The 12,135-nt window shown below is 34.0% G+C and overlaps 1 protein-coding gene across 1 annotated transcript; it reads left to right on the top strand.

Annotated features, from left to right (window-relative positions):
• Positions 1 to 4,014: 4,014 nt before the first annotated feature.
• On the top strand, positions 4,015 to 11,414 carry LOAG_08637 (reprolysin; the record flags this gene model as incomplete). Its single annotated transcript, XM_020447751.1, has 16 exons — positions 4,015 to 4,275; positions 4,459 to 4,541; positions 4,870 to 4,961; positions 5,037 to 5,155; positions 5,855 to 5,926; positions 6,141 to 6,307; positions 6,740 to 6,961; positions 7,360 to 7,528; positions 7,967 to 8,200; positions 8,471 to 8,643; positions 8,985 to 9,195; positions 9,315 to 9,622; positions 9,837 to 10,110; positions 10,427 to 10,618; positions 10,798 to 10,902; positions 11,250 to 11,414. The coding sequence occupies 16 exons, from the start codon at positions 4,015 to 4,017 to the stop codon at positions 11,280 to 11,282; spliced, it is 2,715 nt and encodes a 904-aa protein (XP_020302053.1). The 3' UTR covers positions 11,283 to 11,414.
• Positions 11,415 to 12,135: the final 721 nt, after the last annotated feature.

The following is a 12,135-nucleotide window of genomic DNA, read 5'->3' as shown; positions in this document are numbered from 1 at the left end:
TTCTTTGCTGTTGTCCCTGGCCTGAATAAGTTGATAATTTTGTTAATATTTCCTGTCTGAGTAATTGTTAACTTCTTCATTTTTCTTACATCAATAAAGTACTGTCATGGTTTGTTATCCGAAAAAAAGTTCACAGAAGCAAAGAACACTGAATATAAATGTTTTGCAGACATTACCTACGGAAAATTGGGACTTTTAATTGATGATAAGAAGTAATAACATAAATTGTTCTGAGGAATGGATGAAGGGAAATCGTGGTAAATTTGGATAAGTAGCTTCACGGGTTATCCGGGATTGCATTTTTAGGAGTTGAAGATGAAGAAATGATTTTCAAAGAGTGCTGTACTACCACTGTAAAGATTTTTTTTGTTATTCCTGTACTGATGTTGATCACGTTCCATACGCTTTATTTGTTTTGGCTTTTTGCAAAGGAGATTTTAGCCGTACAAGGAAGAAATTAATATTAGGGAGTGAACGTTGAGAAAAGATTTTCGGATTTTTGAAGAAAGTCATTCCGAATTATTTCTGAGGAGGTAATAAAAAGTTGAAATTTCTGTATTGTAAAGCAGTTAGTATGTTTTGCAAGTTTACTTCCTGATTTCGAAGTAACTAACTGCAGTTTTTAACTAAAACTAACCTGGAAATTAGTTGCTTGTAAGTGCATAAAGCAAAAAGACGGATTTACATTCACGTCTTACGTAAAAGTAGCAGCATGCACTACTCAGAGGTTTATTTCAGTCTTCAATGCAAGCTATAATCACTGTACATACCAGTGATATCCACCAGAAAATGATAGCAAAAAATACTTGACGTTTCATTTGACATATTCTTCACACAATTCGATTAGAGTTATGATAAAACTGTCTACTGCTTTATTCCTGTTTCATGCCCTTCCTTCTATTTAATTTGAAAATACTACTGACTATATCGTATATATGCTGTCCAGTTGTTACCACATCCAATGATGTGTGTTAAGAACAATCGTTGTATTGAGAGCACTCGGGCTCCATGACTGTGATCGTTATTTTACGCCAAACTAAAGAAATTCAAGAAAGCTATATTAAATATCAAAAAAAAAGCTAAAAACAAATATAACCATAATTTCGGAAATTAGCAAATTTCAATAAGAAAAAGCTAAAAACAAATATAACCATAATTTCGGAAATTAGCAAATTTCAATAAGACTTTTTCTGCTTTGTTTTGAGCAACAATTCAGCATCGTTCATATGAGCTCTCTTCATTTTGACATCCCCTTCCAAGATTGTTTCAGATCCTGAAATGGCTATCTAAATACCATCGCAGTAGCAAATACTAGTAACTGAACAAAAAAGGAGCAATATATATTGTCTTCAACTTGCTCAAATTTAATCAGTTCTCGGTTAAGAAATTCAGGATCGAGTCGAATACATTTCCGTTTTGCTGGATCAAGCATTCTAGTTTGACCATCAAAATACCTTACGGAACAACTTAACTGCAACTTAAGATTGGACCTTAAGCATTGGCTGCTTGTCCGGACAGCCACAGCTTACCAGTTTGCACTTGTGTTCTTTGTAAGAAAAGAAATCCGTCCCATCTTACAGTTTTCTTTATGGTGTTGAATGAAAAACCGTTATGCGCTTAAAATCGGGACTAATTTATGAACATTAGTGAAATGATCAGCTTTTAAACAAAAGTGATTTTTTTTCTTGATAACTCATAGAAGTTCACACAATTTTGTCTTCATTCTGATATTAGTTTAAAAGAGAAATATTTTTCGCATTTTTATCGTAAAGATTTCGGCACCTATCAATCCATAAGGACATTTGCATTTGTGTTCAATGAAAATTTTCAATTCTAAAATGCAAATTGTAATATGTCCTGCGGATTTTATAAATTGAGCAGATGAACACACTTGTCGTTGTCACCGTATGTTCTTTGACCTTGCAAATCATTTCACTTTCAGTTCAATGAGTACGTCTACCAGATGCGTTTATACTTGCTGAATGACACAAATAGATGATGTACGCACATACACACACATACATACCAACTCTAGCTGTTGAAGAGAAATACCGATTGCAAAATGCTCACTTCATGTACATTGTGGGGCCACCATAGTGGCTTGTATTTCTAGTGGACGGATAGGTTATGCGCGGGATTATGTTCCATAGTTTGCGGATCAGAATTCATTCTTCTCTGAAATACTTTCACTCAATAATATTTATTAATCATTTCACCTATCCCTTTTTCCTGGTCAGAGTGAAATTCCATACCATGAAGATATTGTGAAAGATGTTGTCATTGGTGATGATTTGAAGTTATATCTTCCATCTAAATTTGATAGAGTGGAAAGAGGGTGAAATGATGCTTCAGAAGAAGTTAGTCGGAGAGAGAGGAAATCAAGATAAAAATCAGAAAATCAAGATAAAAAATCAAAATTTCAAAAGCAGAGAGTTTATTAGTGAACTTGTGCATTTCGTCGAACAATTCGATGCTCCTGTTCCCTCAGGCAATTCTTTCTTTCAATTGATTCGTCATTCCGAAATAGTCGTTTTTACCCCTTTTATTTTATATATTTTTTGATTTAAAGCATTCCAAAACAAATGGTCGATACCACTTTAAACATTCTCCCGAAAATTCCATTTTCTTTTTTTGCATTTCAATTTACAGCGCCCGTGCAGTATTTCATTCCGAATAAATTTAGATAACTTCCAGAAACCATTCATTCAATGCATAGCGAATTTTACTCCTCTTTTTAACTTTCTTCCGACAGTTGTTTTTATGGTTAGTTTATGTTATTTTGAAAATAAAGAAATTAGATGATCGAATTAGTTTCAAACTTTTTTATTTCTCTCGAGAAGAATGCCTTTTATGTCATTGGAAAGAGACTAGAAAAAACAGAGGAAAATATCCTGAGTTATTCAATGTTTAATTTGAAGTTATTCAATGTCAGTTTCAGAAGAATGGCATTGTGCATTTGATGGTTATCATCTCGGATCACTAGTAATGATTTGGTCATTTCTGTTGCACAGCTTCCGTTAACTTCCATTTGTTGACCACATAATGGTACAGCAATGGTAAATGGTAGTACTTATAGGATAAGGTATTTGAACAAATTGACGTCGTGGCTGCCGCATCATTTGGATGATCTGTACAGATAATTCTTTCCCCATTTTTAGAATCATTGCTAAGTAAGGCTCAGTTTTTTATCCATCTTGATTCAACATTAGCAGTTCTCTTCTGTGTTAATAAGTATTGCGGAAACGTCAGTGTTTTGGCAAACGACGAAAAATATAAGTGTCGGAAATAATGTTTTCTATTCCTCCACCTATCATTCAAAAATTCTGGCTTAAATTAAAGAGTAAACTGTAATAATAAGTTTGCGGCTTTGAATGTTATCTGTAAAAAATGCTATTTTTGAATATTAATAACAGGAATTATATTAAATGCCTTATGCAGAATATTACAGTCAAGAAAAAAGACATTCAAAACTTGAGGAATGGTAAACTATCATATTCCCGAACATAAGAAATTTTGAACTATCTGAATTGCCGTTTTTCCCTATAGTCTTGAACTACTTCGTAATGATTATTCGTTTGTATATTAGTGTAAATTGATTGGTCCAAATTCTGCTTTTCCGTAAAAAAAGATTTTATAGCGAGAAATTTTGCTTAAACCTCATTGAGACCATGGATTTGTATAAATTTTGCATTTTTATATTTTTTTCGAAGATTTTTAATTTTGCCTTTTATACACTAACAAACACTGTTCACCTACCGGCGAATACAGATCGGTATTGATTAGCGCTACTGCAGTGTTAGAAGGTTTAAGTTTATTTTACTTATATGTATTAGTATGTACGAATCTGTCGAATTTTGCATTAATTCTGATCTGTGTTAATTGAACAGGTTCCACGATTATAACGTTCTTTATTACATTACATGACTATGATATTTTTCATTGCATTTAAAAATCATTATAACTTATAAAAGGTGATGCTTATACCATTATAACCTATTGCTATCATCGGATGATATGTTTTTTCCATTATTACGAAATATATTCATTATTGAAATTTTCAAGAATTGGTTGGGCAACGGAAATTGGGCGATGCGTCGTGACACTCACTGCCCTTTGCATATTTACTACGGTGAACATGAATTGAATGCTGATCAACTTATATCCATTAGTCAAACAATTAAACCTAAATTCGAACTCAGACTCCAGAATGATGCTGGGGAAAGTCGAAATTTTGTTTTCCAACCGAACCAGGAGTTAGTGGACACTTCTGCCAAGGTTCAGTTTCCCTCATTTTTAAATGAAATTTTATAAGGCGCTTAACAAATTCAATAATAAATTGTTCAGTTAACAAACTTTCAGGCCTGTTTTCTTAAATTAATTTCTTACGGTCAAATTCTTGAGCCTTAAAATTGTGTGATGACAAGAATGAGCCATTCTTGTATTAGTGCTTCTTTTCAGGTTGACATACCATGCCATTTCGAAGTTTTAAGTAGTACCGGTGAGCACAGTGCTATGAGCACTTGTTCGGTATCACTTTTCGGGTAAGTTTTTATTACTGGAACACTTTTAAATATATCCTCGAATTCTTGCTATATTTTTACTTTAATTATTAATGCTTACGGGACGCCTCAGACACCACAAGCCTTTCAGGAGGATTACTGTCGTGTATTGACCGAAAACCACCAAGTAATCCATGCTCTTGATAGGTAGAATAATTAAGCATCGTAAGAGAACCTGTACACACCCGTTTTCAGAATACCGTTTAGTCTTTATTGGAATAGGCCAAGTTAAATAGCCGTACATTTCTTCTGATTAGGAACTTTAGAAGAGATGAAACGAACTTCCCTTGTAAGTAAACCAAATTTTCAGGGGATTATTCACTATAAATGATCGGCGATTTGTGCTAGAAGCGGATTCGAATGCATCGTTTTATTTCGTTCCATTATCTGATCATTCCTGTGGTAAGTACTCCAAGCATTGCATTGTTTTCGTTTTTTAAATAATTTTATAACGAAATACGGAAAACATATTTTCAGACTGGAGACCAAGAAATAAGCGTTCTGTTGGTGGATCTCATACAGCTGAATACTATGCACAATTTTTGGATGGACGTTGGCGTTACGTGGAGTTAGCACTTGTGGCGGATAAATTAGTGGTTTGTAAATTTCAATGAATTAATAGTTATTTGTGTTGCACTATACGTCTGATTCACAGTGATTTATAAGATTATAAGTAGTTATATCTGGCATAAGACTTTACCTTTAAAATATTACAATTGCTATTGGGCTAACCGTGATCTTCCACTTAGTTTATTTAAACAAACAGAAAGGTAATAAATTTTGCTCTTCAGACTTTGAGTTAAAAGCCAAACTCTGATAGAAGAAATGTCTCTTCAAGCAATATCAAAAGACATCGTCATTGTTTGACCAATTCAAACATGGAAGATATCATTCGGGATGCTAGCCTTTTATTTCAGTACTCTTTGGTATACCAGAAGTCTTTCTATTCAGTCGGAACTGTTTAGTGTAAAAACTTGAAGATAGTTCTACTTCAAACTCCTGTTGAGAGGTGATGTCAGTCGTTGCATTCCTTGTCGTTTCCGATGCATAATCAGTAGTATAAGGTTCAGTATACTGCTTAATGGACACTCATAAGATTCCGGATAAATTTATGGTGTCACTAAACATGTTGCAGAGATATTTTACTGGTTATCTTTTCTTGATAATAAGTTATTGACACTGAAGGGAAAGAATTGGCGAATACTGTGGTTTACCACTTCATGTATATTTTTGAGCACAATGATCTAACAAAAAAGGTGATTTATATTACAGTGAGATGAATTGTAAAATTTCAGTTTGAGAGACATCATAGCAACGTAACCGAAGTTATGCAAAGACTTAATGCTATCACCAACTACATTAATTCGGTAAAGACTTTCTTTTTTGATTATATTTCACTATAATTATTTAGGAAATACCTTTGAACTTGAATTTGATTTGAATTTTTAAAAAAAGAAGTCCCTTTCGTTGAACTTTATCCACTCTGTCGCCAAAACTTAAAAATTTCTGAAGAAATATTATTTGTTTTGTAAAAATTTTTTATTTACGAAACTTGATATGAATGTGATATTTATATTTTAGTTATACCTGCCGATTAATATTCGAGTAGTTCTTGTTTGGGCTGATGTATGGACAAACGGTAATCCAGTTGATGTTACATCAAATTCTGATACAACACTATGGAATTTCCTGAATTGGCGAAAAGGATTGTTGAAGGATCATCCACACGATAATGCACATTTACTTACGTTAGTACCATTACTACAAGTTTTGCTTCTATTAGACTTTATTTCCATGTATACATTTTAGTCATAAAGCTTTTTTTAGTAATGAATATTTACCTTCCAATACGACCGCATTTGAAGCACTGGATTATATTTCATAGCATTTTTTTTCATCATGCATTATGTAAACTTGGATTTAACAATGTTACAAATTTAACGATATATTACGATTAATGCTCAGCTTATCTTAAGCTGATAGAAATATTCGGTATTTTGGCATTACGTAAGTCGTTACTGCCATCATACTTTGTTTTGCAACTCATGTTTTATTCCAGAGTTGAATCGGTTAATGGAAGGTTTTCCTTTTAAACGAGAGTATTTCTAGTTGAATTCATATTTTAGCTTAGTTTTACGACGAATTCATATTTTAAAATTTTATTTGCTCTTATTTTCCAGTGGAGTTGCATTTGACAACAATGTTGTTGGCAAGGCTTTCAAAGGTACGATGTGTTCTTATGATTTCTCTGGTGGAGTCGATATGGATCACAGTGATCAGGCTGCATTTGTTGCTGCTACCGTTGCACACGAATTGGGGCATAATTTTGGGATGGAGCATGATATCGATGAAGTGGAATGCCGTTGTCCAGCCAAATCATGTATTATGTCACCATCTACCGGGTAATTTCGCATTGATTTCTATATGCCTCTAGTTGAACACAAGTTAGGTGTCGAGGATTTTGCGAGATAATTAGAGAACTAATTAGACTATAAATTAATAGTACCAAACACAATTTTACAATACTTTGCGTAATGTGTATATTTGAGGTATATTTGAATTTTTTGTGTATATTTGAATGTGTATATTTGAGGATGCCACAATTTTTTTTTGCACTGACTGTGACAGCAGTCATTTTGGTGCTTACAAAGAATGGGATAATCGGCAGAGTCACCCCTAACCAAAAAAGATTAGTGGTAACTGAGTTATTACATTTTTATTCATTGTTTAAGTTTAAGAAAATCTCTAAGTCACTGTCAAAACTCAATCTTTTTATAGGATTAAGTAATATAATTTTTAGCATTAGTCGTCCAACCTTCTGGTCAGAATGCAGTATGCGTGCATTACAGCACAGTTTTTCACGTGGAGTGGATTACTGCTTGCGTAATTCTCCTGAAAGTGTATTTGGTGGTGCACGTTGTGGCAATGGAATTGTAGAATCTGGTGAAGAATGTGACTGTGGAACACCGGTTTGTTTGACTTCACTGATTCTCGTAAGAAAGGGATTCATAGTACTAAGCAGTTCATATTTAAGCTTCGATAAAAAACTAGCTTCCAAGGTATAACATATGCTAAATATGAGCATCCTCAAAAAAGCTCACGCTAGCAAAAATATTTTGCTTTACTCATCAATTGTTTAATGCATCTTTGGGAATATACAAATTATGTCCAGTTTAAACAGAAAGCATCTTTCAAATCCTAAGCCTGTTTCAGAATCCATGTTATATTGCATTGTGGATATGACAGTGGAGTCATTACAGAATTTATTATGATCGTCGCACCTCGGCTTTCATATCGAAACATGAAAAAAAAAGAAAAATTACAATGTAATATCGGGATAATATAATCAGCATAATGAATATTGTCAATAGTTCCAGGTATTATATTCAGAATATGTTTTTTTCCAGAGCGCTTGTATCAACAAATGCTGTAATCCAGCTACATGTCAGTTAGCGGAAGCGGCCGTTTGCGCCAGTGGCGAATGTTGTGATTTGAATACATGCCAGATGTTGCCAGCTACTACCATTTGTCGTCAGGCAACCAACGAATGCGATTTACCAGAATACTGTGATGGACAAATGGAACATTGTCCAGCAGATTTCTTTGTGCAGGATGGTCTTGAATGCCCGAATCATGCTAATGTTAATAGTTTTAACTTCTCATTTTTCAGCTGACGTTGTGAGAGAAAACAGACATACTATCAGTTGTGACCATGAAGCCGTATTAGTAACTTCTGGATAGTTAGACTGTTTAATATAAAGCAAGTTTAAATGTAAATGCTTTTAATTTAAGGAATTTCACGCTTTTGCTACAAAATGATTTTATTATTTAAGTTTTATTGTTATTATTGTTAAGGGAATATATGGATTTTCTTAAGTCTTCGTATTCGTTTAAAAATAACCGTTTTCCAGGATTATTGTTATAATGGTTATTGTGGAAGTCGTGATGCCCAGTGTCAACATATTTGGGGACCAACTGGGAAAAATGCAGCACCAGCATGTTATAATTTGAATTTATATGGAAGCAATGGTGGAAATTGTGGCTTTCTGCATGAAACGAATCGTTTTGTGCCATGTGATAAAAAGTGACTTTTTCTTACTTAAATGTTTCCATAATCTTATCAAATATATACAGCCTAGTCAGAGAATAGCTCAAGTTGAACCATCTTATATTTCATCTCGAAAATCTTTTTCGGAAAGCCTATGTCACCACAATATCACGGGAGAACCTGTCAAAGTTATAAATATGGTGTAAGGCACGTTCACTGAAGATCCTTATAAAAAAAGTCTACCACGATATTTATTTTATATGAGGACTAAGATTTTGAGGTCACTTTTAAATCATTAAGTACGCGACAGAGAGTAGAAAGTGACTGATGATAGATTAAGGAAGGGAAGTGAAACAATCATCCAGAATGGTTTTCAGTAACATTAAATGTGGGCGATTACACTGTATCCATGAGAATGAGAAACTGGCTTTTGGTGATCCATCAACCGTTTACACATCGTACACTGGTTTGCGATTGAGTAGTGGTGAAGATGTTGCATGTAGAGTGGTTTGGACAAAATATATGAGTGGTCGAAAAGAATCTGACCCTGGAATGGTTCCGGATGGTGCATCCTGTGGCCAAGATGAAGTAAGTTTAATTTTCTAACGGCAAACTTCTAGCATCTTTTTTTTGGAAATTAAAATTTTTTGATTTGATAATTTTTTTGAAGGTTTCACTAAAAAATCAAAACGATTCACTTTTTTTAGATGTGCGTTGACGCAAAGTGTCAGAATCGAACTGCGAAAGTACTAATGGCGCCAAAATGTGAACCAGCATCGTGTAATAATGCAGGAATCTGTAATAATATGGGTAATTGTCACTGTGATCCAGGTTATGGCGGACCGTCCTGTGCTATACCCGGCCCTGGTGGGTCGGTAAATAGCGGTCCTGCTGTTGAGGGTGGTGTCATTCATGTAGGCTTCGTGGTATTTTGGCTTCTTCTGATATTAACTATTGCATTTATTGGCACTTCAGTTGTCGTGAAACGAAAAAGGAACTTCTGGCTTCATAAAGAGTTCGTTATTTTCCAGTGTTTTGAAACCCAAATTCATTTTAGAAATCAATACCTAATACTTGATAACTACACTGGAGTACAATCAGCTAATGAACTAACTGACTTGATGGCTTATGTCACCAATTTCTTTTGAGAAATCTGCTTAAGGACGCAAAATTGCTCTAGCAGAAATGTGATCTGAATATCCTGGTAATTTGGTATCCTATTGCTTTAGAATTTGGGAAAAATTGAAGAAGGCATTGAAGATTGAGAAGCTTCTGGTACCAATCCGGAAAGCGCCGCCACCTCCACGACTAAGTACGGCTGATCTGAATTTAGTGTGGGGTGATACTGCATCAGATGCTTTACGTGTACGCAACTATCAGCAGCCCCTTCCACCCAGTATTAGTCCACCAATTGTCCCATCCACTACTTTGACTTTGCTATCGATGAAACCAACTGCTATTGCACATCGTAATTCAATGAGACCAACCACTGCTCCTCCTAAAGTAATTATTTTTTTTTCACAATATAATTTAAATTTCATTTTTTTCGGATAATTATCGACGTTTAACTATGAAAACTTTTTTTCGGATAATTTTTTTACCAAATTAATCAAGAGGAATAGTTAAGCGGATGATTTTGTGATTCTGTTTTAATTATCTAGTTGTATTGTGACGTTATTTATAAATGACTCGTAGTAATTTTCCGTATAACTCGTTTAACTATGAAAACTTATCAGCATGATGCTGAAATTAATTTCACTCCTCAATATTTGGTTTTAATGAAATAATCTGCAAAATCTATTAGTTGCCTTTATTATAGGTACCACAACGACCACGAAGTGAAGCTTTACAAGCGCTGTATGCAGAGAAAGGCGATGAACTCAGTATGAATCTAACAAAGCAAACATCACCGATGTATTGCGTTCCACCGGAAGCTGATGCAATAAAAATGACCAGGACAGAAAGTTTTAGGCCCGTGTATGCACCACCGCCGCCACCTCATCATAACCAGGTACTGGTGTTTTCGATTCTTTGGATGTGGTATGATCGAAAAATTCGATCCCACTTCAAAAGCATTCAGTGTATTATATTTCTACAATCATGATGCATCCTCACATTAAACTTATGGATCAGTTTGTACCATCTCTCAATTTCCCTTTTAATCTTAAGTTTGTCGTAATCTAATTTCAGGCTACAAGTAATGGTGCATCCGGTTACAAAGATAAGCCATTGTTGGCTGCAAAATCTACGAATGTAAAGGATATTGTCGCACGTTTTGATCCGACAAAATCTCATGTATCCACCAAATTTATTTTAAATAAATAATCTTTACTCTTAATCATTATATGATTGCACTATTTGTGTCATTAGAGTAACTATTTGTCACAACTAGATGTATGGTTCTTTATATTTCAGGATAGCTCTTTGGAGTCACAACACTTTAATCTATTGAGTTTTCTCGAAATCTGAATCATATATTTGGGTGTTTTCATTTTGACGTATGTAATACATTTCCTAGACTTTTTTGCTTCATCTCGTATTTGTTAGATTGATTTAGGTAGAAATTTGCCGGCTATACGTATTTCTTGTCAAATGCTCGTTTCACCATCTGTTTTTGACTGAAAAGCCGAAAACTATTGCAGGAGAACAGCTTCGCTGAAACATTCCAGAGTTGATTCACTTTTTTGAAGCGTTTCTAGAAACGCATTATTGTGGAATACTTCGATCTTTTCCTATTTATGAAATATCACTCAAATTTAATGGACGAGAAGAAGGCATTCGCACCCTTTATCATCTTTATTAGTAAGGCATGCTCTTTTAGCTGTTGCTATCAACTGGGCGAGATATTATTTAATAATAGGAAATAATCGTTTTGGGAAAATTCACTGCGTAAGTCGTGAACTCCTTTTTTTCGCTAAATTTTTCATGGTCTATATCAATTAATTAAAATACCATGACAAATGACAAGAATTAAAAAGTAAAGGATATTGTGGAAAAGACAGAGCAAATTTTCGTGTGAGAGGGCGTAGTGACATCTTTTCATGAATTCGTGAGTCTTTTTTTTTCTTCTATCCTCCCTTTTCTTTCCTTTCCTTCTCAACTTCTTTCGAAGTGAGGTTCTCAGAATTTTTTAGAGAATAGGTTGGGTCTAAAAAATAAACATTGATCGTAATAGTGTAAATTTTGTTTTGTAGCAGACTACATCGATTTTAATGGAAATATCTGGGAATTTCCATTGAATCATCAGGATTATCCTGTCATTCGGTGCAACCAAACATTTGATGGTGATGCAAGTGCATAGAGAATCTCTTTATATTAAAATTTCTTGCTTTAATTTTTTATGACAGTACATATTTCTTTTTTTAAATACATTTTTTCGTCTTTTAATTCCATTTTGTTCATCCTTCGCTGAAGTTCTCAGTTTTTATTAGTGTTTATGGTTGCATTTACGAAGTTATGTATTCCTTTTCTCGATACTTTTACAAATTTGATATATATATATATATATATATATATATATATATATAA

The sequence above is a fragment of the Loa loa genome (genome assembly GCF_000183805.2).
Source record: "Loa loa unplaced genomic scaffold supercont3.8, whole genome shotgun sequence".
NCBI lineage: Eukaryota > Metazoa > Nematoda > Chromadorea > Rhabditida > Onchocercidae > Loa > Loa loa.
Note: the sequence above shows the minus strand (reverse complement) of the source record. Positions and strands in the feature narration are given on the sequence as shown.